This window comes from Dermacentor albipictus, chromosome 9 (assembly GCF_038994185.2).
Source record: "Dermacentor albipictus isolate Rhodes 1998 colony chromosome 9, USDA_Dalb.pri_finalv2, whole genome shotgun sequence".
NCBI lineage: Eukaryota > Metazoa > Arthropoda > Arachnida > Ixodida > Ixodidae > Dermacentor > Dermacentor albipictus.
The window spans coordinates 18,140,129-18,165,109 of NC_091829.1; the positions used below are offsets into that span (position 1 = coordinate 18,140,129).

Below are 24,981 nucleotides of genomic sequence, written 5' to 3' on the forward strand. Positions count from 1 at the left end.
TCTTCATTGGCTTCGAGGTCAGCAGTGTCGTCTTGTTCAGCTTGCCCATGCAGCGTGTCCCTGTTAACATTGACCAAGCTGTTCACCGAAAAATAATGTTTGTAAAACATCCTGCAAGGTAAAGTGATAATACCTATGGTGTTCGCTCATACGAGGTTTGGCAACCGAAGGCCGTAGTCTTACAGTTTAATCTTGAACCAAGTTTATAAAACATTATTTTCATCGAACACCTTGGCTAACATCAGCTGGGGCACCGCATACATATATTAGTATATTGCCTACCATATATTCGGTATATTGGCCACTCGTGCAGTCACAATGTATCAGAAAGGCTCACATGCGATACAAAAGTTCAACGCGGTGTAACCAGCAGTCACCAGTTGCGCAAAAAAAAAAGATCGTAGCCACTTGCTTCTAGTATCGCGTTTCAATCGCTTAGCACTGCAGACGCTGACGGAAGGGGATAGCCGAGGGCCACGAAAGACGACGGCATCTATTCAGCGTACGATTGTAATTTCGAATATAGCGTCGGACATCGATGCCTCGGAACCTTCTTGATACGAACCACGAAGTGCTTTCTGTGCAAACGCGTCGACGAAATGCAGCGTGTGCCAGATGATAACACTGATAGCAGGAAAGAAGACCGACACGGAACAAAGAAACAGATCGCGACGATAACCCGCGTTAGGCGCGGTAACCGTCTGCTCCGTGGTCCGGTCGCCTAGGCAATGGCCGCGCATGCGCAACGCCACGTGACAGCGGCAGAACGCCGTCGGGGCCCGGCCGCGGAAGACGTGGATGCAAGTGCGGTAAGTGGCACTGCTATTATATTTTGCGCTAATAAGCTCAAAATTGGGTTCGCAAACGTGGTTCCCCGCTCATTATCATCTCAAGCGATACGTCGTGGCCTTGTCAGTCATTACGCTCACTTGGTTACACCAAGCAGCCCCTTTCTTTCTGTCCCGGACCTGTCAGGAAGCTAGCTTAAGAAACTTTCATACGCACTGAACAGGAATATACGTCAGCTATGTTGAAACCGCATCGAAAATCATTACTTAACTCCCTTGAATAATTTCGGAACTGTGCTGCCTGGATTACCGCATCAATTTACGACCCGTGTCACAGTAGCACAGCCACAAAACCGTCTCTTGACCTCTAATCGCTTGAGTTGCGTCGAAATATTGCCCGAGTGTGTCCTTTTCATAAACTGCGTTATAATTTACGCGGTTTTACCATGTAAACCAAGGTACGTTAGGAAACTGATCCAGTTGAGGCTGTTTTTCTTGTGCCTGCAGCGCCTGGTAACAATAAACCCAAACAACGTATGCGGTCGTCGTCATAATAAACTCGAACACGCTTTACACGCATTTTGTGCTTCGCTTGCGGAGGATGCCGTAGATGTCTGCTTAGGGTACCTTGAATGGTGCTAGCTTAATGCGTCTTCCTTCCTAAGCCTTCAATATTTGCTTCTTTAACCCAAGTGTTTCTTAAGCCACTTTGGATGAGGCTTGATAGTTCGAATTATTTGTGACGGCGGCTGTATTCGTGATGACGATTTTACATGTGGCCTCGATGCCACAGCTGTGACCAGCGCGAACAGCGGTAATCCTACGCTGTTTTTTGGCGTGATGTCACGGTTTATTGTGTAATTACTACAGCTTCATTCCCATCTAGCGTCAGCTATGAGCGCAGAAAGCAAAACGCCATTTGCCCTGAACTTGTAGCAAGCGACATGACGGGTTGTTCTTATCAGAGCCACCTGATATACTAGGCTGGCCGCGATATTTATATGCGGGTGAGTTACATTAAACGAGGCACGAAAACGTTCGGTTGTTTATATTATTCTGCTGCAGTAAGTGTTAATTAGTCTAAATTTGTTCGCATTTGTCACAGCTCCGTGTATTTCTACGCGTATAATTTTTTTCCACGCTTTAACGTTGACCGCTTCTACCGACATGTCCTTCTTGCCAGATTATCGTTCTAGGCTAGACGCTCCCTTCTGAACTTCGGAAACGTCGTCGCCATTTCGATGCGAGACAGGCTTGTCTCGTAAGATTGCGCCTTCCATCTTGTTCAGTATGAGCTGCAACGCGCGAGCCGAGACTAGCGTGACGGTGTCGATAAAAAAGTGGAGAGGGTGTCCCCTTTCCAGCGATGCGCGTACCCCGTGCCTTCTCTTTCTTTGCTCTCACTCTCCCCGCGACCCTGTGGCGCTGAGCTGCGAGGGTGCGGAAGATGGAAGCTCGCTCGAGGGTATCGCGCGACCGCGATCGTGATACCGAGGGTTGCCAAGGCAACGTGGCCGCCGCCTGCCCGGCGCGACGATAGACGCATCGCGTGTGGCATGTTTTGGCGTTGGCGAAAGACGAATGGAGGCAACGGCTTAACGCATTATACAATAGCGAAGGAGAGTTCCGAAGGCATTTTAGGCTCTGCAAAAATACGGCGCGAAAGATTTGCGACGTGCGTTGACACTGCGACGTAACTGCTGTGTGGGCTACGTTGTTTTACAGCGAAGCTGTTAAAAGGCTGTTTTCCACACCATTGAGTACACGCGTGTAGGAAAAATTCCCGAAAATGCAATGCCGGGCCGACCCGCAGCGGAGGTGAAGCAGGCGTTAAGCACACCCCATACGTTGGCCGATGCGGAGGATGATGAAATGCAGGGGTGACACGTGGCGGAGGTGCAGTTCGCCATTAAGGGGCCGTCATACAAAGCTTCGCTGGTCATCCTTCTTCACCAAGTAGAAGGGCGCCGCGTTCTTTTTTTTTTTGTCGTTAGTCGCTTTCAGTTGTGCGTCTGGAATGCAGAAGCTATTGGATTGTCGCAATCGTCAGTCAGTCGCATCATTACCGCCGTCGCTAGGCTCATTACGGTTGAGGGAAAGTAAAAAGGGGTGCGAGCTTTTTCTCCACGGTGCAGGAGAAAGCCGCATTCAAAAACGCTTTCTTGACCGTGGCAAGATTCTCGAAGTTGGATGTGTGGACGGAAATCTCATCGCAGTCGTCCGCCCTAAGAAGCTCAGCCACGGCTAAACGATATACTATCAGAGCCACGGCCTAGACGCAGAGAACGGCTTTGATTGCTTAACGTATGGCGCACCACCAAGCCACACACACAAAAAAAAATGTAGAACGCAGATAAAATTAAACCCCGCGCTGTCCATGTCTGAAGCTCGCAGTTATTACTGGTAATTAAACGTGCAATTGTACAGAAATCAATGTTTTTTTACAGAACAACATGCTTGAATTACTATATCATCCCCGAAGTACAAACAACAATACTCACGTGACCTTGCATCAGAACGCCGCTTGTTCACTGGTCACCCTCACGCCGCGACGCTCCACTCTTTCTCCAAGTGACGTAACCCAGACGTAACAGTCAGAGCAAACCGGCTCCAAAGCGAACCGTTGCAGAATACGGCCCCATGTTTTAATTTCGCGAAATAGTGGCTGGTGCGGGCAGTCTATCCGGTGAAGCGCGTTGACAACGGAGCGAAGAGTAACCCGACTGCCTCGCTAATAGGGAGGTCACGAGAGGCACCGCGTGGGTGACACGTGGGCGTGATACACGGCAGCCGCCGCAGACAGACCTCCGCTCATACAGCACTTTATTTCCATACAGACAACGCGTGCTATCCTTGCGCCTGGCTGAAGGCAATGTATCTGCTAAAGAAAATGCTACGTCAGTAGCCTTGAGTGATATACAAATATGAGTATGGGTGCTCGTGGGTACCCTCTATGAGTACTCGTGTACCCATAGAGGCAACAGATCTTAAACCCTTATGGGATAAGTTGAAGTATTTAAAAGGCAGTGGGGTACTGAAGTATCATATACCCTGCATATCATGAAATCATAATTAAGGAACTTGATATCCGAAAGGACAGAAAGACACCAAGAAACAATTATTTGTAGATTAAGAATAAGGCATAGTTACCACATTTTCTCTTACCTACCAAGTGGAAGTGATCCTCCAACATGTAGTAGGTTTGGCAATAAAATCGCCTTACAGTTATCCAAGTTCTTCTTCAGTGCCCTGACATAAAAGCGGGGAGAGAAAAAGTACTTCAGCTCCCTGTATCGTGAGCACATACGTCCCCGCTCAGCATTTTATCTCAATATGATGAACCACTTTTGGCGTTAAACTTTTTAACAGGAACTGACGTATTAAAGATAATTCGGCCAGGTTATTTGTAGTACGAGCTCCCCTTGTAGGTTAAAGGTGAAACGCAAGCATATTTGCACAACCTGTAGGGGTTAAAGGACGGACTTTGCGGATGAAAACAAAACTTGGGAGTATTTATTCTACATTATGTACAGGGAGGTGAGCGACAAGTAACACTTGTACAGTCATTACGGGCCGGCAGCAACTCGGACGCTGCGGCCCGCGGCAAGAAGTTCGAGAGAGGTGAATCAGGGAATCAGGTAATGTCCCAGAATGCTCAGGTCTCTCTGGAAGGCTTCTTATAAACCCTTCGAGCACTGTAAGTCACGTCATGTTTGACCAATGGGAGAGTCCGCTCCGATGACGCCACTTTCAGCCAATGGTAGGCGCCCGTGTCGCGGTGTCACACCTGGCGGCTCTCTACGGTCTTGCCTCGCAGACTGGCAATGCACTTCTAACGAGGAGAAGGGCTGCTCATGCTCCATTGTCGGATGCCCACCTGCTAATCCCGGCGGCGCACGAACTTGTTGGCACGTGAACTTGTTGCCTTAAACTTGTTTGCTCGGCCGCTCCTCTGGAATGCGCTTTCCTGCTTCTGCATTCCTCAATTAGCTGTGCTGCAATCCGATGTGGTCTGGGGAACTCGAAGTAATCGCAGGAAACAGCTCCATATCTAACAAGCCCTGCCTCCAAGCCCCTGCGTCCAAAAGGTCTGTTGAGGTACTAATGTTACCGTCACTTATACTGTATACATCTCACTTAACCTTCGTCGCAACACTGTTATGATCATAGTACACATCACTAATCATTGCCATTTTGATATATTCATTTCAAGCAATTTACACCGACTGATTCAAGGCCCCTTTACAGTCATGTTACATCCCTGTCTCCATGCACCATTATAATGGTGGTAATGGTGGCATTAATGGTGGTATAATAATGGTATAATACGTGACTATAGTCACGTATTGTACCATGTGTTTGGCGCTCGTTGGCCGGAACTGGCCCTTGCGCCATTAAATCCTATTAATCAATCAATTATCCTTCAAAGACCGTTACTTACAGACTACATATTTTAGGTGCACCTAGAAGACTCCGAAAAGCAGCCCACGATCTGCTCTTTCTCAATTACGTAGCCGCAATCTCGATTCTAAAGTTCTTGCTTGATTGCGAACATTCTTCACAAATCTTTACCAGTTTGCATCAGTCAAAGTATTTGCTCCTCTGCGTTTTAAGTTGGCTCAGGGCTGTCTAATAAGACCTCCGCTTTTTCTCATTTTCGTATAGGACTTTACCATTTGCATAACGTCAACATCTTCGACGAGTCCTTCTGATGACTGAGTGTTTTGTAGACAAATTAACAGCGACTTAGATGTGGCTAACTTGCACTTAGACGTTATTCAGATTTACGAATAATGTCACATATGGAAAATGAAACACAGAATGGAAATGTGTGCGTGTTTGTTGGCAACATATTAGTCATCCTACCTGTCACATTAATAACACTGATTCGGAATTGGAGCACTCGTATAAATACGTCGTATGATCAGGGGGGCATTCATTGTGTAGCCGACAGTGCTAGCCACATGTTAGCCTTCTTCCCAAGAACTATTTTTTATGCAGGTGTATAGCTCAAATTACTGCTATTGAGAACATTGGTCCGAGCTAAACTAGAATATGCAGTACCTGTATGGAATGCCGCTCTTGAATCACCCACAGCAGGCTTAGAGGTGGAGCAAAACCGTACATCACGTTTAATTATTTCCAGCTATTATTGCGCTGCCAACGTTTCAGCCATGAAATACTTTTCTTTACCCAGTCTTTCTCATACCAGGAAAATATGTCACCTTTTTGCTTCTTAATTTTTATGATAACATTTTATTTCAATACGCATTGATCCCTGTCATAAAATATGTATTTTGTTTTCAAACACATAGTGTTATAATGACTAATATATTCCGAATACATATTTATGTTATAATTGCCTTCCCCATAACATTGCTGTCATTACAGACATTAATTACTTTAGAGGTGCTGCTATGTACAGTCAACCGCAAAAGTTTACGGACCATGGGATCTCAGAAAGCCTTCGATTTCCAAGCAGCCTGTAACGGTAGTCAGTAAAACCGAACATTACAATGTTGTTCACACATACTAGAAGAGACTATAAATTCGAATACTATGTGGCTTTGTGAAGCTGCGCATATATTCAGATTTTTCTCAGATCTCGTGTTCCGTGAAATTTCATGCGTGACTGTAGCTTTTTTTGTAAATAGGGAGGCGACTGACGCGTCATTCTTGTTATGGCAGTCAAAATAATCTTTTTTCTAATGTTGCTGTAATTTCGTTGTATTTAATGGCGTTATTAACTATCCTGTCTGTGTGACACCTTAAGGGTAAATAACGACAGCGAGGTTCGAAGCATGGAAGAATAGCAGTCGACGCAGGGAGGTTTGAAGTACAGCACAAACAGCAACGAATGTACCAACCGTTTAATTTCAGGAATAGTTCACACGTTCACTGAGAACGCGAACAGCACATTTTTCGTGACCTGTAACCCCAGGTTTTTCCCCATGCAGGCGTAATCCTGTTGGTGTTATCAACGGACAAACTCTTCGACTTGGAATGCGTCTCCACGCGTATTTCCGACGCAAGCTTCACCTGTCGCTACCAGTGTGCGTTTTGCTGCCGTGGTGTCATCAGCAAAGTTCATCTTTGGTGATCCAGAAACATTGAGTGTTGTGTCATCCAGCCAGGCACATCGCAAGAGCCTCTATACGCACTTCACCTGCAGTGGGCACGCGAACAGAACTTTCGACATGGCCCGTTCTACAGGGATCTGTCCCATACAGGTGCGTACTAAAATTTTTTTCCACGCTAGGAAACAGTGATGACCAGTTCCGGTTGCCGTTCCCACGCCCGCAGGCGTTTTGCGAGAATATTTGACTACTATGAATAATTAACTTCTTCACTGGGCTTATTTTTCGGGCGTTGTTGTGACAACCACTGGACCTAATAATAAATCGAATGAGCTTCCAGATATCAAAACACTGCCTGCGAATCCTGCAGGAAATTGAAGATCACGTTTCGCTTTATCAGAGAAATGCACATATGGCTATTGCAATCCCAAATTAAACTCAAATAATCTCCAATACAATAAGGGCCACACTGGACTTTAGTCAACCAAGGTAACAGGCTGGCTTCAGGAAGGGATACTCTACAATTTATCACATCCATGTCATCAATTAGGTAAATGAGAAATCTGCAGAGTACAGCCAGTCTCTCTAATGGCCTTCATAGATTACGAAATGACATTTGATGGGCTAGAGATTTCAGCCGTGAGAGGCATTACTTAATGAAGGAGTACACGATGCTTACGCAAATGTCTTGGAGTATCTACATATCAAAGTCTCTACATACATTCCGCACCTACCTTATTCCTCCCCAAGTAGGCATGTACCTATAAAGAAAGGGGCCAGACAAAGAGACACAATCTCTCCAATGCTATTCACCATGTGCTTGGAATAAACATTCAAGCTATTAAACTGGGAAGGCTTAGGAGTGAGGAATAACGACGATTATCTCGGCAGCCTTTGGTCTGCAGGTGTCATTGTTCTGTTCAGCGACACTGGGGACGAGTTACAACAAATGATGGAGGACCTGAACAGAGAGAATGTAAGAGTGGGGTTAAAGGTTAATATGCAGAAGAAAATGCTGATGATCAATAGCCGGGCAAGGGAATGAGAGTTCAGGATCGCCAGTCAGCCTCTAGTGTCTGTGAAGGGGTGTGTTTATCTAGGTCAATAACAGGGGGGACCCTGATTATTGAGAAGGAAATTTACAGATGAACAAAAATTGAGTTGGAGCGTGTACGGCTGACCGGAAGCTTACCATTATCATTGAAAAGAAAGGCGTACAATCGGTGCATTTTAATGGTACTAACATAGGGGGAAGAAACTTGGCGACTGACAAAGGAGCTCGAGAACAAGTTGATGTACTGCTGAAGAGTGATGGAACAGAAAATTTCAGGCATAACGTTAAGAGGTAGGAAGAGAGCGGTGTGGATTAGAGAGCAAACGGGTATAGCCGATATTCTAATTGACATCAGCAGAAAAAATGGATCTGGACACGTCATGTAATGCATAGGTTAGATTATAGGAGGACTATAGTGTTACAGCATGGTTGCCAAGAGAAGGGAAGTTCAGTCTAAGATGGCAGAAGACTAGGTGGGGTATAGGTTAGATAATAGGTGGACTATTAGGGTTACAGCAGGGTTACCAAAAGAAGGGAAGTTCAGTCTAAGATGGCAGAAGACTAGGCGGGGTGATAAAATTAGGAAATTCGCAGGCGTTAGTTCGAATCGGTTGGTGCTGGATAGGGGTTATTAGCAATCGCAGGGCGAGGTCTTCGTCCTGTAGTGGACATAAAATAGGCTGATGATGATGTTGATCACTAATATAATTGAAAACCCTAAAACATTCTCTTCAGCCGGTGTGAACAGCCCGCATTTCGATGGGGGCGAAATGCGAAAACACCCGTGTACTTAGATTTAGGTGCACGTTAAAGAACCCCAGGTGGTCAAAATTTCCGTAGTCCCCCACTACGGCGTGCCTCATAATCAGAAAGTGGTTTTGGCACGTAAAACCCCATATATTATTATTATTATTGTGAACAGCAATTCTAAAGTTCTTGTTAATACTAAAGTATGCAGCTCCGGAATTCTCTCTTGAGACTGTCTTCCGGATGATTGGAATGCGGGAAAAGCTGTTCTTTTTTCTAGTATTGTGGCAAGCATTCTCGTAAATGTCATATTAATTTTCGGCGCATATAGATTGGGAGTGTACCAAGTAGAATCATGGAACTTGCCATTTATTGTCACACAGCTAACTCCCTACGCTCTAAAACAAAGAGAGTTGCGGGCACTCTCTTTGCAGGAGTATCTGCTTGTCCCATATTTCACTCTCTTTTCGAGAGTAGATCAACCCTCTTTGAAAGAGTAGGTCAACTCCTCCCGACAGTTTTGTTACTCCACTGCAAGGGAGTGCTAGTACTCTTCCGCATAGTGCTAATACTCTCCCAACAGGGACACTCCCAGACCGAGTGCTTGTACTCCTCCAAACCGAGTACTTCTCCTCCAAGCCGAGTGTTTCTACTCCCCCAGAATGCTTGTACTCCTTCAGAACAGAGTGCTAGTACCCTTCCCAATAGTGTCAAAGCACGATGTAGATCCATGACCACGTTTGAAGGGATTCGCAATACTTACATGTGGGAATATTTGATTCCTTCATATGCAGCTTCTGCATTATGCTTGGTGAATATGATGTAATGTGTAGTCGCCGAGTTACTCAACTGAAACATTTTCTCGTAAAAGGTCAATATCTTTATAGATCAGTCACAAGACAAACGGAATAATAATTTGAGAAACATACTGACAAACACATGAAATCAGGTTACAATGATGCCCATGACTTTAGAACACATCTCGTAATAAAACATGAGTATATTTTTAAAGTTTCATCATTATTACAGTGTAGAAAGATCCTTTAATTTCGTTTGGCTCCTTCTTTTCAAAAATAAGGCATACAATGGGAAGTTACACATAAAACAAACGTGTGCAAACTCACAAAGTGTTGACGCTATGATCGAAGAGAAAAATGCGCCACATTACTGGCCAGCAAACGCATTTCTGGCACAAAACGCGTGCACTTACATGGCAGAGGTTACCAGTTGAACTGCTAAGCATGGGGCTGGTAATGTAGATAAATTGTGCAAGAAACTTTTTTTGTGTGCCATATTCTAAGACAGCAGCTCATTTGATAACGTCCTGTACAGCGTATGGCTGTTCCTGAGCGGAGTACAGTGCATTTAGAAATGTGTTGTGTATTCTCATGGGAGGCTGCTGATCTAGCTAGCTTTCCTTATATTTCACATAGTCATTCATGTATGGGCTGTACCCCATTGTTTCTAAGTGTGTCTTGCCGTGGTTCTGCAGCAATATCCTGCCCGGTCTCAAACCGGTACAAAGGCATATTATATTTCTTATTCGGTTGGCCTCCTCACGAAAGTCGTTTTCTGGTGCTGTTGGGATTCATCCGTTACACTTTCTCACAAATAACTAAAATTAAATTTACAATATTATCTAGTGTGTAACAAATGAGCATAAAACTGCAAGGAGCATCGTCATTAAAATCTTGCGCATCAGATTTCCTGTCATATATGGTAGTTTTTCATTCCCATTAGGGTAAGAATGCTATACTTCTAAGGAGTAGCTTTCATAATTACATGATCAATTATTGTGACTCATTGAATATGCAATCTAACTAAAGTATAGCATGGCTTCAGATGTGAACCAAAAATTAGATATTATGAATATAATGCATCAAAGACGACATAAGTACAGGCAGGGAAGTGAAGGAAAAAGACAACCAAAGAAAAACATAAATTGAGAATGGCACCATCCTGTTTCACGTATCCCTTCCCTTCACGTTGATTTTGCATGCGACAATGCATATACTTGCACAATGAACCAACGACCTGAAACCAAAGCTTTTTTCTTACTGATGTGGTTAAGATGCGCTAAAGTAAGAAAAATTATTGCACTTCACAGAATCTTCGTCTCAAAACAAGTACATATGTGTCTAGGAAGATTAATACATCGCCTCACTGTGCACTCTATCTTAAGTCCAGAAGAATGTCTACACAAGACATGAAACTAGGGTGCTTTTGCTTAACACCATGTGTTCACATCCGCCAATTGGTGACCAAGTCTTCTACTCAGATGATCTCAGTTCTTTGCATTGAATGCATCTCTACCCCACTAGTATACTTGGTTGGCAAGCAGTTTGGAGAAACCACAATTTTACATTCCTAAAATAATTTTCAATTCCAAGTGACTCTCCGGCTTCTAAGACGTAAGGTTTGCACCACCGTGTACACAGTTAAGGCCCTAATTGCTCCTTCCTTTCGCTTCGGGAGGCACAAGTGGTTCTAATGAAGTGGTTTCGTGAGCATGCACATAAATGATAATGACTTCTTAAACATAAAATTCTCTTCCCCCAATGCTTCCGCTTTCTGGAACCTAAAGGAAGCCATAATTCTAAAATTAGGTGTAAAAAATAGATAAAAAGGAAGACATGAAAATCTGCCTGCTTCATGTCAGCATTTAAAATACAAAATCAGTGGTTTGTATTTGCACCCTTGCATTCACGTGCTGTTAAATGTAACCTATTAAAGCTGTTAAATGTATGTAAGCACCTAACCAAGCATGAGCTGTTGCTTTTTATAGTGAACACAGGCGCCGGGTTCATTGCAAGTATGTATCATGTCACTAAGCAAATATGCAATTTCATCGTACCACTATTTTTTTATCACATGGATATATCTGTTGAGAGGCAAGACAAAAAGCACTCCTCACAACTAATCAGCTTCTTTAAAACACGTTTCTAACTTTTCAATGAGACTTGCTCCTATGTATTTGTCTCCAGAGAGCATACTTGATTTTGACTTTCCCATCAGAAACATTACATAAGTATACCATGTTAAGATGACTGCCTAGAGCACATGAGAATTTTCATCTTGGTGCGACATACTGTATTTTGATTTCGTTGACATTTAGTCATATGGTACACCCAATATACCCACATTCTAGTTTTCTTGTCCAAGTTGCATGGTAATGTATTTTGATTATTTGGCGTGCGCTCCTCTGCACTACGTGAAGTCGCACTGGGCTGGTTCTTTGACATCCTTGTGTCCTTGCAGCTGCCTTCTTGCGTTATATAAAGTGGGTGCCTGAAAAAGATCGTGTGCGAAAGTCAACACGAGGACATGGTGTAAAAGAACATCAAGACAGTCAAGGTCATGGCACTAGAAGAAAGTCTTAGCTCTTTGTCTTCCTACTGAAATGCATGCGAAACATCTAAATGACTGCAACAGTCAACTGCAAAACTAATTTCCATTTTTAGATTTAAAGAAAAAAGAAATAACCGACAGTTCGTCCTCGTTCGGCATCAATGTTAAACTACTCCTGCTAATAAATAGGGTATTGTTCATTGTCAGATGTCATAGGTCTGTCATTAGTCTGATGTGTCGCAAACACCACTTGTGACGCACCCTAAGCACGTGCCCAGTGTGCCCCCCGCACCATCTCTGGCTGTGCCACTGCTCAAGCCATAAGTTGAGAAACACATCAGCAAACATGATGTTCAGTAGGGTTGAAAATATGGTCCTCGAGTGCCTATAAGAAAGGGCGACAATGCTTGTTATAGCAAGCTTACCCACATTTCAATAATAACAAGAAAGTTCACTGTGGCCTGGATCTAAGCTTACTAAAAGGCGTTAACTTATTTTTATTTATGAGGTGCGCAGTGGAGTTCATTTTTGAGAGATTCGACTACTGCTGCAGTTTAAAGTCTAGCATTTTGCATACTTGAGGGCATGTAAAAGTTGCAGTTAGACCGCAGATATTAGTTTATTAGAGCAACTCTTTGTTTGGTGTACAACAGACGACTGGTAACGCGGAATTAAAGCAGCGTTTTATTTTTACCTTATTTCTCTACTAAAAATATTAAAGCGATAAACACAGTTTGATCTGCCATGAAGTAGCAAGATGCACACATAACGCTTGTAACTACAAGAGGGAGGGTGCTTTAGCTGTTTATACGACATAACTCTGACACCCCAACTCATATTAGCAAATGCAGAGGCATGTCCAAAACAATAAGCGTATGCAATGCGCCCCCTGCAATTGTAATTCCACACAGCAGCCGTTATATTCGATGCCGATGCATAACTCGCTGCTTGACAATTCACCGAGTTCCTATACATAAGCACCCTTTAAGATTCGCACTGGTCTCGAAAACTACAACAGGAGGCATAAAATCTGACATATAATCGCATCATTTCAATACATGAGCAAGAACAGTTCAGTCTTAGGGCTAAACACCATGAGAGCGATTTAGTGCACGACGGCGACCAGCGATGGCTTCGAGCGACAAAACGGGCCGTCGCTTGAACTGATCGCTCGTTCTGGAAATCTAGAAATCGTCGCTCGTCTCCCGGAAGTGCTATGAGCGACTAGCGAATAGCGCGAAGCTGGAACTGGATGTATGTACATCCAGGGTGTCTACCAAGTTGACATTTCCAAATTCCCCGAGTTTTCCAGGTTTTTCCTGTGTGCCTTTGCGAAATTCCCTGAGTGATGCAGAACTGTGTTCTATATCAAGACGGGCTGAAACCATATCGCATGACGCTGTCACTCTCTAGTAAGCATATGAAAAAAAATTTAAAAATCCGACTTAATCCAATTTCAATACAAATAGTAGTGTTTATGTTATTCAAAAAAAAGAATAGAAGGGAGGGGTTAGTAAAATGCACAGCAAATAAAATGTCTTCTAAAAAACTTGCAAATCGAGTCGGGCATTCTCAAATACAAATAAAAAGGGGATGCATACAGAAGCAAATATTTTCGAATATGAGCCATTTCTATCAACTGATAGCAAGCTCAGTGGTACCAAAACCGAACTTTTTCACAACTGAGAAGATTCTCTCTCAACAGCTCGTAAGTCAAGCTCAACTGTGCTGACATACTCTCAGCCCGCGCAAGACGCCTCAGTGTTGTTTCACTGCTTTAAACAGTTTACTTTGGTTTAGGTGAGGCACACCTGCATCTCGGCGTCAGCCAACACTGTTTTTTGAGGTCAGGCTCTTTCAAAGAAGCGGTCGCATACTTCATTCCTTGTTCATTCCTCAATGTGCCGGTCCTTTTTGTTCTCGTCCTCCTTTCACCGCGCGTTCATCCCACGGACCATTTGAAGCATACTCTTGGTCAGTTTTTAGTGAACGTCCAATTTTTCGGACCCTCTAGGGGCCGCTAAAACTTGCGAAAGATCAGGCAGTCCGAAAAAATAAATGCATGTCTTTTACTGCCCTTAAGGGCTCAAATCGACACGGGCATGTCTGAAAAAGATCTGAATGCCTGCCAGTATACTTATTAGGCATATCGGTGCTCCTACTATGACAGGAGAGGGCGAGTGCAGGCGTGTAATAATAAGCAATACATACTGTGTCCCGCCCCTTCATACGCTTGTTAAGCTTCACTGCAATACTTTGCAAATGTTTCACCGCGTAACATTACTGTATTGAGGTGAAACTAACTTTCAGGAACAAGCTTTATGCAACGCGTTGTGCTTTCCGAGCTTCGAAGCCAAAATTATTGCTGATAGCGGAGAAATGAAGAAACACGGCATCGAACGACAAGAAGCTTAATAGCGAACGTCGAAGCAGCTAGGCCTAGCGTTGCCGCAGTGGCAGCTACGACTGCCAGCGGATCTGTGTGCGAGAGAGCGCCGGTTTGAGGCGGCGAGGTAATCAAAATGGCAGCGGTGGTGGCTTTGGTTAATGCCGTTTCGGACCTGCGGTCGTGGCGAAACGTCCGGAAAATCGGACGGCGCCGAGTTCTTGCGTCCGAAATTTCACACATCTGCAGATACATTGACTATATGGGTTACGTGGTGGTGCCGCGAAGCCGTCGAAATTATCGGGAATCCGGAAAGTCGGTCGTTGACTGTACACTGGGAACTCCTCCAGCCGACGATTACGGCGTCAAATACAATTCGTTACGATTACTGTGTGTTACTCCAGCCAACATTACCGCGACTTTCGACCCTTTCTATAATATTACAGATAATTTTCTCTTATAGAGGCACAAATTTCCTGAGTTGTCCCTGAGTTCTTGCAGACTACTAATATCCCTGAGAATTCCAGGTTTTCCCGGTTTTCCCGGTTGGTAGACACTCTGAAATCGCTCAAATACTACCGATTGTCACGCGGAACGAGCAAACGACTGAATTTTTATACGTGCAACGATAAGAATGTACTGCAAGAACTTCGTAAATATTTTATGCTACTTTTTACAGTAAAATACACCAACTTAAGTTACTAAAGCACGCGTCACGCTAGTTTCGACGGGTATTTGCAGCCCTCATACCGGCAACACCGGGGAGGCGTCGCTCAAAATCGTCGCTCGCACGGAGTACGACTTGTAGGCGACGAGCGAACGCGACAGCCATCTCCATCGCATCGCTTGTAGCTGTCGCGCGCAAGATCGCTTATATGGGGTTTATGCTTTATTCAGCATAAAACATGGATTCCTCATGCGTTTTCAGTAAGTTCAAGATAACGCGCCCAATTGACCTCTTGCAGCATGCAGCTGAATGTCTGCGGCAAAGTTTCTAAGCAGCACTGGCGCTGCACCTAGCTTCAACGGTCGCAGCTTACCCATGGGCGAGGCACCGTCAAGCGCGCGGCTTATTTATAACGAAAGCATGCCGTCAGCAAAATGACGGCTACTGTTGTGACGTATTATTTCAACAGCGTTGCGTACACAATAGACTGCCAAACTGAAAAAATTCAAACACTCAAAACGTACGCTAAGCACGCTCCCCATAGGTTCGGTATCATAGGCTGGTGAATAAACCATTTTAAGCGTCCTCTCGCCTTACGTCTTATTGAACATACCATGGTTCTGGCAGCGTTTGCGATTTTCAAAGCTTCGGAACTTTCATAGGCTTCGGAACTTCCAAATGCACTCACGTTAAGGTCAATTATAAGGTCAAAATATTAAGGTCACAAACAATAAGCTCAATTTAACATACGACTTGTGTCCACTACAAAGAAAAACTATTCATACCTTTACTTCACGAGCTCGTACAATGTACCCAGCCAAAAAAAGCTACTGGTGCTAGTTCAAGATCTGCTTCTGCATCAGACCATAGCCTCAGAAATCTCGTGGTATTGCGGATATGTGTAGATTTTCGCGGAAAGGTACTGTGGATATTTGCGAAACACGGTCGGTACTGCAGTCGGAATCGGGAGCCTAAGCTTCGTGTTCTTTTTATAGTCATTTCTGTAAAGTGCAGGGAACATACCAGAGACCTGTCGCTTGGTTCCCACTTGCTTACTTTTCCCGACACTCCTTGGCGAGAGATATTTTTCAGCCGGGCTTCTCGACGCTCCGAGTCGCCAGTGAACTCGTGATATTTCACAGTTGGGTCCGTTTTGGCATTTGTGTCGCAGAGTGGCACACAACAGTTGCGCGGCATCGCGCCACATGAACGACGATGGCTACGGCGCACATGCACACCGAAGAGTGTTAACAAAGCACAGGCAAACTTGCTCACACACACGCACGCGAAAAAGCACGAGATGAGTGCATATCGCACGAGGCAAACACGTTCTAACGTGAACCGGCTTGCTCACACACACGCACGCGAAAAATTACGAGGTGAATGCATAAAGCACGAGGCAAACACGTTCTGGCCCGAGAACCAACGCCCGCTTAGCTCCGGCGCGAAGTCGCGAAAGTTGGTTGGATAGATGGATGGAATGTTATTATGAGCGTCCCCTTTGGAACGGGGCGGTGGGTTGCGCCACCAAGCTGTTGCTATTATACTGCCTAATGTCCTACCTAGGTTAAACAATAAAAAAGAGAAAAAAAACGCTATAAACTACCCCACCCAAATTTTCTGATCCCCTATTTCGAACTGTGCTTTTGTACGTCTCCGTTTTTTGTCGTATCCATACTTCCACCAAACCTCCAATCGCCTCTTACTAATGCCTATTGCGGACATGTTTACTTTTCCATTGCTCTCGCTGAACCCAAGTGCTTCACGGAGGCCAATGGCCCGTAAATCGACCGCTGGGTAGACGTCTTCACATTCTAATAAAACCTGCTCCATACTCTTCCTAGCATTACCGCAGCAAGCACATGTTTCTTCTTCCGTCTTATATCTCGCTTTATAGGTGCGTGTTCTAAGGCATCCCGATGTCGCTTCGAAAAGTAATGAGCTTCCCTTTGAGTTATCAAAAATTGTTTCTTTCCTGATTTCGTTTTTTCCTCTTAAGTAGTTACACATGGCAGATTTCTTTTCCATTGCCGCCACCCATGAAATTTTTCAGCCTCCCCGACTTTCCGCTTGACCTTCTTTGTTGCTGTGTTGTCCACCCTAGAGGCCGCATACTTGCTGGTAAGCTTCCAAGTTCTTTTCCTCCACTGTGAATCAATGTTTTTCCTGTACAGATACCTGAATACTCTCCCAGCCCATTTACTTTCTTCCATATTCCTCAGCCGTTCTTCATACTCAATTTTACTGCGAGCTTCCCTCACTTCAAAACTAGTTCAGCCCATATCACCCTGCACAGCTTCATTTGTAGTCTTCCCGTGAGCGCCCAATGCGAGGCGACCCAATGACCTTTGGTTCCCGTCGAGTACTGATTGTACCCCTGATTTAAAGCAAACAACCGCATTTCCAAAAGTAAGTCCTGGAATCGTAACACCTTTCCACTTACCTTGGAGGACCTCGTACCTCTTGTATCCCCATAGCGCTCTGTGCTTCATTATGGCTGCATTTCTCTGTTATTGTTTTTTAGAGCGCAGCTCTTTGGCGTCCGTTCCTGGGTTTCGCGTCGTCGTCGGCGTTGTCGTCGGCCTCGTAACCAGCTCCGCCCCCCTTTCATCCCCCCAGCGCTAGCAGCGACCGACTGATACCGCTGGATGCCGCTGACGCCGCTAGAGAGTCAAGATAACGTGACTGCATAGAACACCGTCGCCGCCATGCAGAAAGAGGAGGAAAGGGTCCCCCCCCCCCCTGTTCTTGTGTGGCGGATAGGGTGCTCTTCAGTTGCCGACGCGCCGGTTATTTCACGTAGGCCCCGGCACGTCGACGAATACGTGACCACCTTCCCACGGCTAGACCTGGTTCTTAGCGCTGCGGAAGCGAGGGTATCATATTGTTTGTGTCGGCATCGGCGGCGTTGTCCCTGAAACCAACTCCGCAGCTGGGGTTGACTCACTATCGGCGTCAGCGGCATCAGTCAGTCGCTGCTATTTCTTCCCTCCTCCCTTTACCGTGTTGTCCGCTTGCTGCGCGCGCTTCTGCCCCCATCGTTTGCCGCTGGGTGTACACGCCGCCCCCCTCCCCCCTCTTCCTGCGAGTCTCCGGTTGTCAAAGCGCCGGCTCGAACTTAATTCCTTTCTTCGCTCCTCCTCCAATGCAACCCCTGTGCGGTGGCAATCAGAGAGCCAGATCGGTGGCGGCGGATCTGTATATGTGCACCGCCCGAGCCGAAATTGCCGCTGCCGTTCGCCCTGTGCGGTGGCAATCAGAGAGCCAGATCGGTGGCGGCGGATCTGTATATGTGCACCGCCCGAGCCGAAATTGCCGCTGCCGTTCGCCACTGCGAAATTATCTGCCAGTTCTTTCTGAGCCATGAGCGAGACGACCGATGGAAGTCCTCCGTCTGCTGCTGCTGCTGCTAAACAAGGTGAAACAGCTTATTTGTTGCGCTCAAATTTCGCATTAGGAAGTAACGTAATCGTCGGTAATTTTTTTCCTGTGTTTCCATATGTATGTATATATATATATATATATATATATATATATATATATATATATATATATATATATATATATATATATATATATATATATATATATATATATATATTGCCTTCATTTATCCATTTACTGAGATGCTTATATTCTGTTACCCGAGGTATTTCCTGGCCCTGTATCTCCACTCTCTGTTCACTGTTTTCATTTAATACCATAACTCCTGATTTTCTAACAATAAATTTCAAACGTAAATTGTTGCCTTCCTGCCCACAGATATTAGCCAGACGTTGCAAATCACTTTGCTTGTTAGCTAGCAACACAATGTCGTCCGCATAAAATAAACCTAGGAACTGCTGCTCTATTACTGCACCCGCCTGTTTGTATGAGAGAGAAGTGGTTCTTGTGGGGTAGGAGAAAATGCTAGCGCTATTTTCTGCAACCCATGCGGGAGCACGGCTCAGCGCCAGCAGGGTGTAGGGGATTGGGTTAAAAGAGAGAGAGGGTAGGAGGGAGACAGGTAGAGGGTCGTAGAGATGGAAGCGAAGTAGTGGCCGATCAGGAAGCCCGAGGTGGTGGGATGGCCGTTAGGCCATCCGTCTTTGTAGAAATGTCCTATAGCCTCGCCGAGATCCCCGTGATTAAACCCGATATCACTTCCTTCTAGCGCCTTCTCCATCCTCACCATGTACATCATAAACAGCAGCGGGGATAAAGGGCACCCCTGCCTCAGTCCCTTGTTGATATGAACTTTCTCTTCGCTCCTCATTCCTTCCCATTCAACGCAAACGGTATTTTCTAGGAAAATCTCTCTCTAAAGCTGTAGACAATCGTCGCCTAAGCCTTCCCCTTCCAGAATATCCCACTAAATGTTGCGGTCTGCCTTGTAATAGGCTCCTGTAATGTCTAAAAAGGCGACATATAACGGTCTGCTTTCTACTTTCAATATTTCAATACACTGAGTAAGAACAAATAAGTTATCATCTAAACGCCTACCTATTCTGAAGCCATTCTAAAGTTTTCCCAAAATGCCATTATTCTCTGTCCATGCTTGAAGCTTTAATTTGATTGCCTGCATTGCTGCCCTGTATATTACCGATCTAATGGTCAACGGCCTGTACGAGTGAATTCTATCTTTCTCCCCCTTACCTTTACAATTCAAATTCATTCTACTTTGTCGCCAACTGTCTGGTATTCGTCTATCTTTTAAAGCTTTTTCCACTGCTTTCACCAGAGCTTCCTTACTTTTTGGTTCTAGTTCATTAATCAGCCTAACGGGAACCTCGTCTAGCCCTGTGGCTGTGCGCTTAGGAATTTTCTCTTCCGCTTTCTTCCAGTTGAAATTTGTCAGCACCAGCTCCTTTTCCACTTGGGTCTCTTTCATGCTCTTTTGTTTTTCTAGTACATTTTCATTTTTTTCATTTATTTACCTTAAAGACCCCACTAGGGGGTATTACATAAGGGGTGGGTGTACATAAAAAGTAACACTCAAATTTGTGACAACAGGTACTCAGTCACATTGGTGGAAAAAGATGATGGACAGGTGAGAGCGACGATATTGCGAGGAAGGCCGTTCCAGTCTTTGGCTGCACGAGGAAAAAAAGATGATGAAAAATTAACAGTTCTTGTACGTGTACGGGAAACTTGCAGTTGGTGACCAGTGCGAGGAGATATGTATGCGGGTGGTGTTATGTAAGGGGCACTGTTAAGTGATGAATGGTAAAGCTTATAAAATAGACAAAGCGTTGCTATGCGTCGGCGGAGGGATAAAGCCTCGTCATTGGCTTGGAAAAATTCGGCTGTTATCTTTCAGATGTAATTTATTGCCGTTTCTCCTTCCAGTCTGTATTCATCTTCGTCTAGGATATGTTGTTGTATTGTTGTTGACTTCCTGCCTAATAGTTTTATGTGGTTCCAAAATACTCTAGGTGCGGCCTTCTTTTTCTCACGTATTTCTGACAACCAACGTTCACTTTCACCTTTTAATTTTGCTTGCACTAATATTTGAACCATAGACTTTTCTCCCGGTATATTTCCCATTTACTGGTTATTTCATCCTGTGGCAACTGCGCCTTCTTTGCCTCCCTGTGCTCTCGAGATGTTTTCTGTCGTTCGGTGATCGCATCTCATATCTCCCTGTTCCACCAGCTTTTCGGTTTCTTTCTTCCTTTCCAACGAACATGTTGTTTCTCTTTCCGTATTTCTGTCGTTTCTTAGAAGCTCACCATATTCCCACTCCTTACTTGGCCATTTGCCAAGTTCTTCCTCGACCCTAGTGACTATATTTGCTATATGTTCAGTATTCAAATTTGGACTGGCCATTTTGCACTCCTTGCTCTTTTTCCCAACTACATATCCCATTTTCAAAACGATGCGTTTATGGTCACTCCCGATGCTGCTATGCCCTTCCTCATCAATGACCATTTCTCTCAACTTATCATGAATTCCTTCTGTCATCAGACAGTAATCAATGGTCGATTGCCGGTTCCCCGCTTCCCACGTGATCTGCCCTTCACACTTAAACTCTGTGTTCACGATGACGACGTTATGTTGCTCAAGAATGCCTAGCATTGACTTCCCTTTGTTGTAGGTATAGCCGTCTAAATCCTGTATGTGGGAATTCATGTCACCTAATAGGACAATTTCAGCACCACTCCCGAAACCCTTAATATCAGTGCTTATGCATTCCACTAACTCTTCATTCTTCTCTGTGCAATTATTTCCGGACCACGAATACGTAAGGCCCAGGCAAGTTTTTTCCCACTCATTGTACCTGATAAACAAAGATGCTCTTGACATTTTGCATTTACTCTTTTCCATTTGGCTCCCTGATGGATGAGCATTCCGATTGCCCCTCCCTTTCTTTCCGACTTAGTTCTGTTGCACCCTTCCCAAACTTAATTCTCAATAACTAGCGGCTCTGCTGAGTCTCTAAAGTGGGTTCCTGTAACCGCATACACCACTATTTGTTCTCTATGTAACTGCTCCTCAATCTCTGCCCACTTTTCCTTTCTTCTGCCGCCCTGCATGTTTATGTAGCCTATTGCATGGCGAGCTCTTTTTCTTGCTTTCCTCCTTTTTCTGTTATCGACGGCGATGCTCTTCTGAGGTTCCCCTAGGGGACCTTCTTCATTACTATCTACTCTGGCCTCCTAAGCGCCCGCGGGCCCGCTAGAAAAGCAACAGCGCGACCACCAAGTCGCCGGCCCACTTCTCGCGCCAGCCTGTAATTGAAGTGGATCCCGTCTCGCTTAAAACCACCACAACTTCTCATTTCCCTCTTCGACAACCTCGAAGCCTTTCTCTCGGCTCATTTTCCATGTTGCCTCATTAGCAGCCACTACGGCTCTTTGTACGTGACTGTCACGCACAGGCACCTCCGGCACCGTGCACACCACGATCTGCACCTGAGGGGATAGCTCGCGCAAGTCGTCCACCCCCTTCGCCAAGCGCTGGGCTAGTCCAGCCCCTTTCCTGTTTAGTACATCATTTAGCCCACCTGCTACTATGACAAGGTTGCGCACCTGGGCATTTTCTGCGAGATTCCTTTTGCTCGCTCCATGACAGAACTCAGTGTCCGCCCTGGAATTGTCCCTACCGCCACTCTTTTGTCGCCTTTCACCCTCTCCACAATTGCTTTTGAGCACCCAGCCAGATTTGAGTCGCCGGCGATAATTACCCTTTCACTCTCTCCTACCTCGCCCTGCTTCCTTTTGTCATTAACCACGTGATTTCGACTCGACAAGGGGCAATGTCCCCTGGGCTCCTGCTTTTTCCGCATGGCGGCCTCAAGGTAGGTGCCGCTCTTTCCAGCTAACCCTTCATCATGCCGCATGCATTCCACGTGCTTCGCTGACATTCCCTCGCCTGGCGTGTCCAGGGTCTGCGTTCCATTGTCACGCACATTCTCGTTCACAATGGCCGCCTTGTTCAGCTTTTCCTCGGCTGCTTCAGGTCTCTTTTCAGCTACCTTTCGCGCATCAGGCTACCTTTAGCTCATTTTTGAGCTCTTGCACCTGTTTGAGAAGCTCTTCCTGGAAAGCCTCCAATTTCTGCAGCCTAGTATCGACATCATATTGTGTGCCGGTTGATTCAATGCCCTCTCCATTCTCATCCGTCTCCTCATCTGCCTTGAGGGACCACCCGCGCACTGCTTGCCTTCCCGTATTTCTCGCCATGTATTGTACGGCTTTTTGCAAATACCACAATACTATAATAATGCTACTACTGATGCAAATACTATAATACTATATCAACGCAGAGCGCGTGCCTTTTAGCAAAAACCGATACGCACAGGATCCAAATCCTAAAAATGTCGCAAAGCAACTCTCACCACTGTTTCAAAAGCAATCAATGCCGCGGAGACCGAAGGTATCACACGCTCTCGCACGCGCTCAACCACGCAGCCACGCTCTCACTTTCCTACCAAAACACGCACACTAAAACCACTAATAGCTATTTGCCTTGCCACTTCCAAGATGCCATTTAAAAACTACAGGCACTCAACGTCCCATCCATCTGCACGTGTTGGAGCACGTGGCACGAAAGGACGCTCTAACCATCCTGCAAAACCAAATGTACACGAACACACCCGCGCACCCGAAATACGAGATAAAAAAAAAGGAAAGAAAAAGAAAACCACCCAGTTACTATTTAAAGGCAAAAAATGAGCAAATAAAAAAAACAGAAGCAAGCTCAAAGCATGCACAAAAACTTCTGATTTCGTCGCCGCCACGGAGCCCCGAAAAGCACGTCCATTCGCCACAAAATCCAAATCCTTCCTCCCCGAGCAGTGGCGCCAAATCCAAATCCCCGAGCAGTGGCGCCCTCACCTAGAAAAGCGGTGGCATCTGTAAACTCGACAGAGACGCGCCCGCCTGTTGTCCGCGGAGCGACGTAGCAGGCCGCGCCTTGCTTTTTCATCGAGCGGCCGTGACCGGGGTGCCCTTTCTGACCCTTATCGAGAGCACTTCAGCCATTGGCGAGTAAGTCCCCAGTAAACTGGCAGCGTACATTAGAAGTACACGCATCATTCCCTGCTGCAAACGAGGCGCAGTCACGACACCTTCGTGGAGTAAAATGACTACCCTGCTAGACGCCTTCGTTCAATAACGACATCGCAACCATTGCCACTCTAATGCACTTTGATCGACGTTTCTAAGCTAGCTCTTTACAGGGATCGAGGTGCGAATTTCTTCTTTTTGCAACTCCGTGTTCTCTAGCATTGGCTTGTCATACACGCAAGCCATTACCTCGAATCGAACTCAATGTTCACCGCACAGTTGTACGCTGTCAGTGCCAGACAAGAAGGCATCGCTTCGTGAATCAAAAAACAAGTCTCTGGGAAACTCATTTAGTTTAATACTGCTTGGGAGTATTGAATTGTGGCATTAGGCGGCGACATCAGACGGTATAGTGTGACCTTGCATTCAGGCACGCACCAAACGCCAATCCTACTCCATAGAATTCAATTCACGGCGGACGAGGTGGCACCGCCATGCCTCTGGCTCTGGGCAGTAGATGTCTCTTGGCCATTTTCCTCACTGCATGCCTAGCTCGCCTTCTTTTTGTGTCGGCAAGCATTAGTGAACGCCTGCTTAACACTACGAAGTCAATCCGAGAGTTTCCAGGCTCTCCGGTCGCTCTTATCGCAGCGGGAGACACAGGCAACCTATTAAGGAAGGTTCATCGCACTTTTCCCATTCCCTTAACGCTGTGGACATGTCCTAGCGTCAACAGCAGATGCCACGAATTGTTTCTGCGATACATCTCGCCCTCTGATAATTTTCCGAGGCCCAGATTCGTCATTGCACCGTGGCGCCACAGCTTGCCAAAGGGAATCTTCGAGGAGGTTCGGCAGCTGGACAGGTTCGACCCAAACGTGTACTGGATCTTCGCTGTCGATGAACACTCGGATGTGACCGGGCTCCTTTCGAATCACTCCTGCCAGGTCATCACAGTGACTGCGAAAGACGTCAGCATCGCGGCAGACGGGTACAAGTCTTGCAACAAACGAGTGATCAGTTCTACCCTGGAATAGAAAACCTTGGTGGGAGCCCCGGAACTCGAAGGAACGTATCCGAGGGACAGAAACATTACGTACACGCTGCACGAGAGAGGAACTATTCCCCCAGAGTGCACAAACATGGGGCCTCTGTTTTTCATAAATATGGCACTTCCCTCTCTCCAGCTGCGGCATCCCGAAGGAGCGGCTCTTTTAGACGCATATTACGCCATCAACACTACAGTTAATATGCAGTGCGCCGATTGGAGTTCTGGTGAAGCTCTCCTACGTGTAAAGAGCGTCGACTTTGTCCTTTACTCCTGGCTCAAAAAGGAGTCAAGCCCTTCGTTCGACTACAAGTACGGGTTCTTCTCCCCTTCAGCACTTTGTTTCTACGTCCGTGCTGGCGTCCCCGTTCCACCTT

At 45.7% G+C, this 24,981-nt stretch overlaps 2 protein-coding genes across 10 annotated transcripts in view; one reads left to right on the forward strand and one right to left on the reverse strand.

The window, feature by feature from the left end:
• The first annotated feature begins 630 nt into the window (after positions 1–630).
• LOC135903748 (uncharacterized) overlaps positions 631–24,981 on the forward strand; it is a 162,101-nt gene continuing 137,750 nt past the window's right edge. For all 7 annotated transcript variants that reach the window (XR_011508544.1, XR_010564921.2, XR_011508545.1 and 4 more), the window contains exons 1-2: positions 631–809; positions 6,746–7,018. Coding sequence is in view for 1 of the 7 variants with exons in the window: in XM_070525507.1 (XP_070381608.1) it covers positions 6,986–7,018 (33 nt within the window). In the remaining 6 variants the exon portion in view is untranslated. The remainder of the gene's footprint in view (positions 810–6,745; positions 7,019–24,981) is intronic.
• LOC135903733 (uncharacterized) overlaps positions 9,618–24,981 on the reverse strand; it is a 119,035-nt gene continuing 103,671 nt past the window's right edge. For 2 of the 3 annotated variants that reach the window (XR_011508532.1, XR_011508525.1), the window contains one exon: positions 9,618–11,954. The gene's annotated coding sequence lies outside the window, so the exon portion shown is untranslated. Of the gene's footprint in view, positions 11,955–20,105; positions 20,140–24,981 lie in introns of those variants that run through there. The other variant, XR_011508531.1, reaches the window with a different exon arrangement.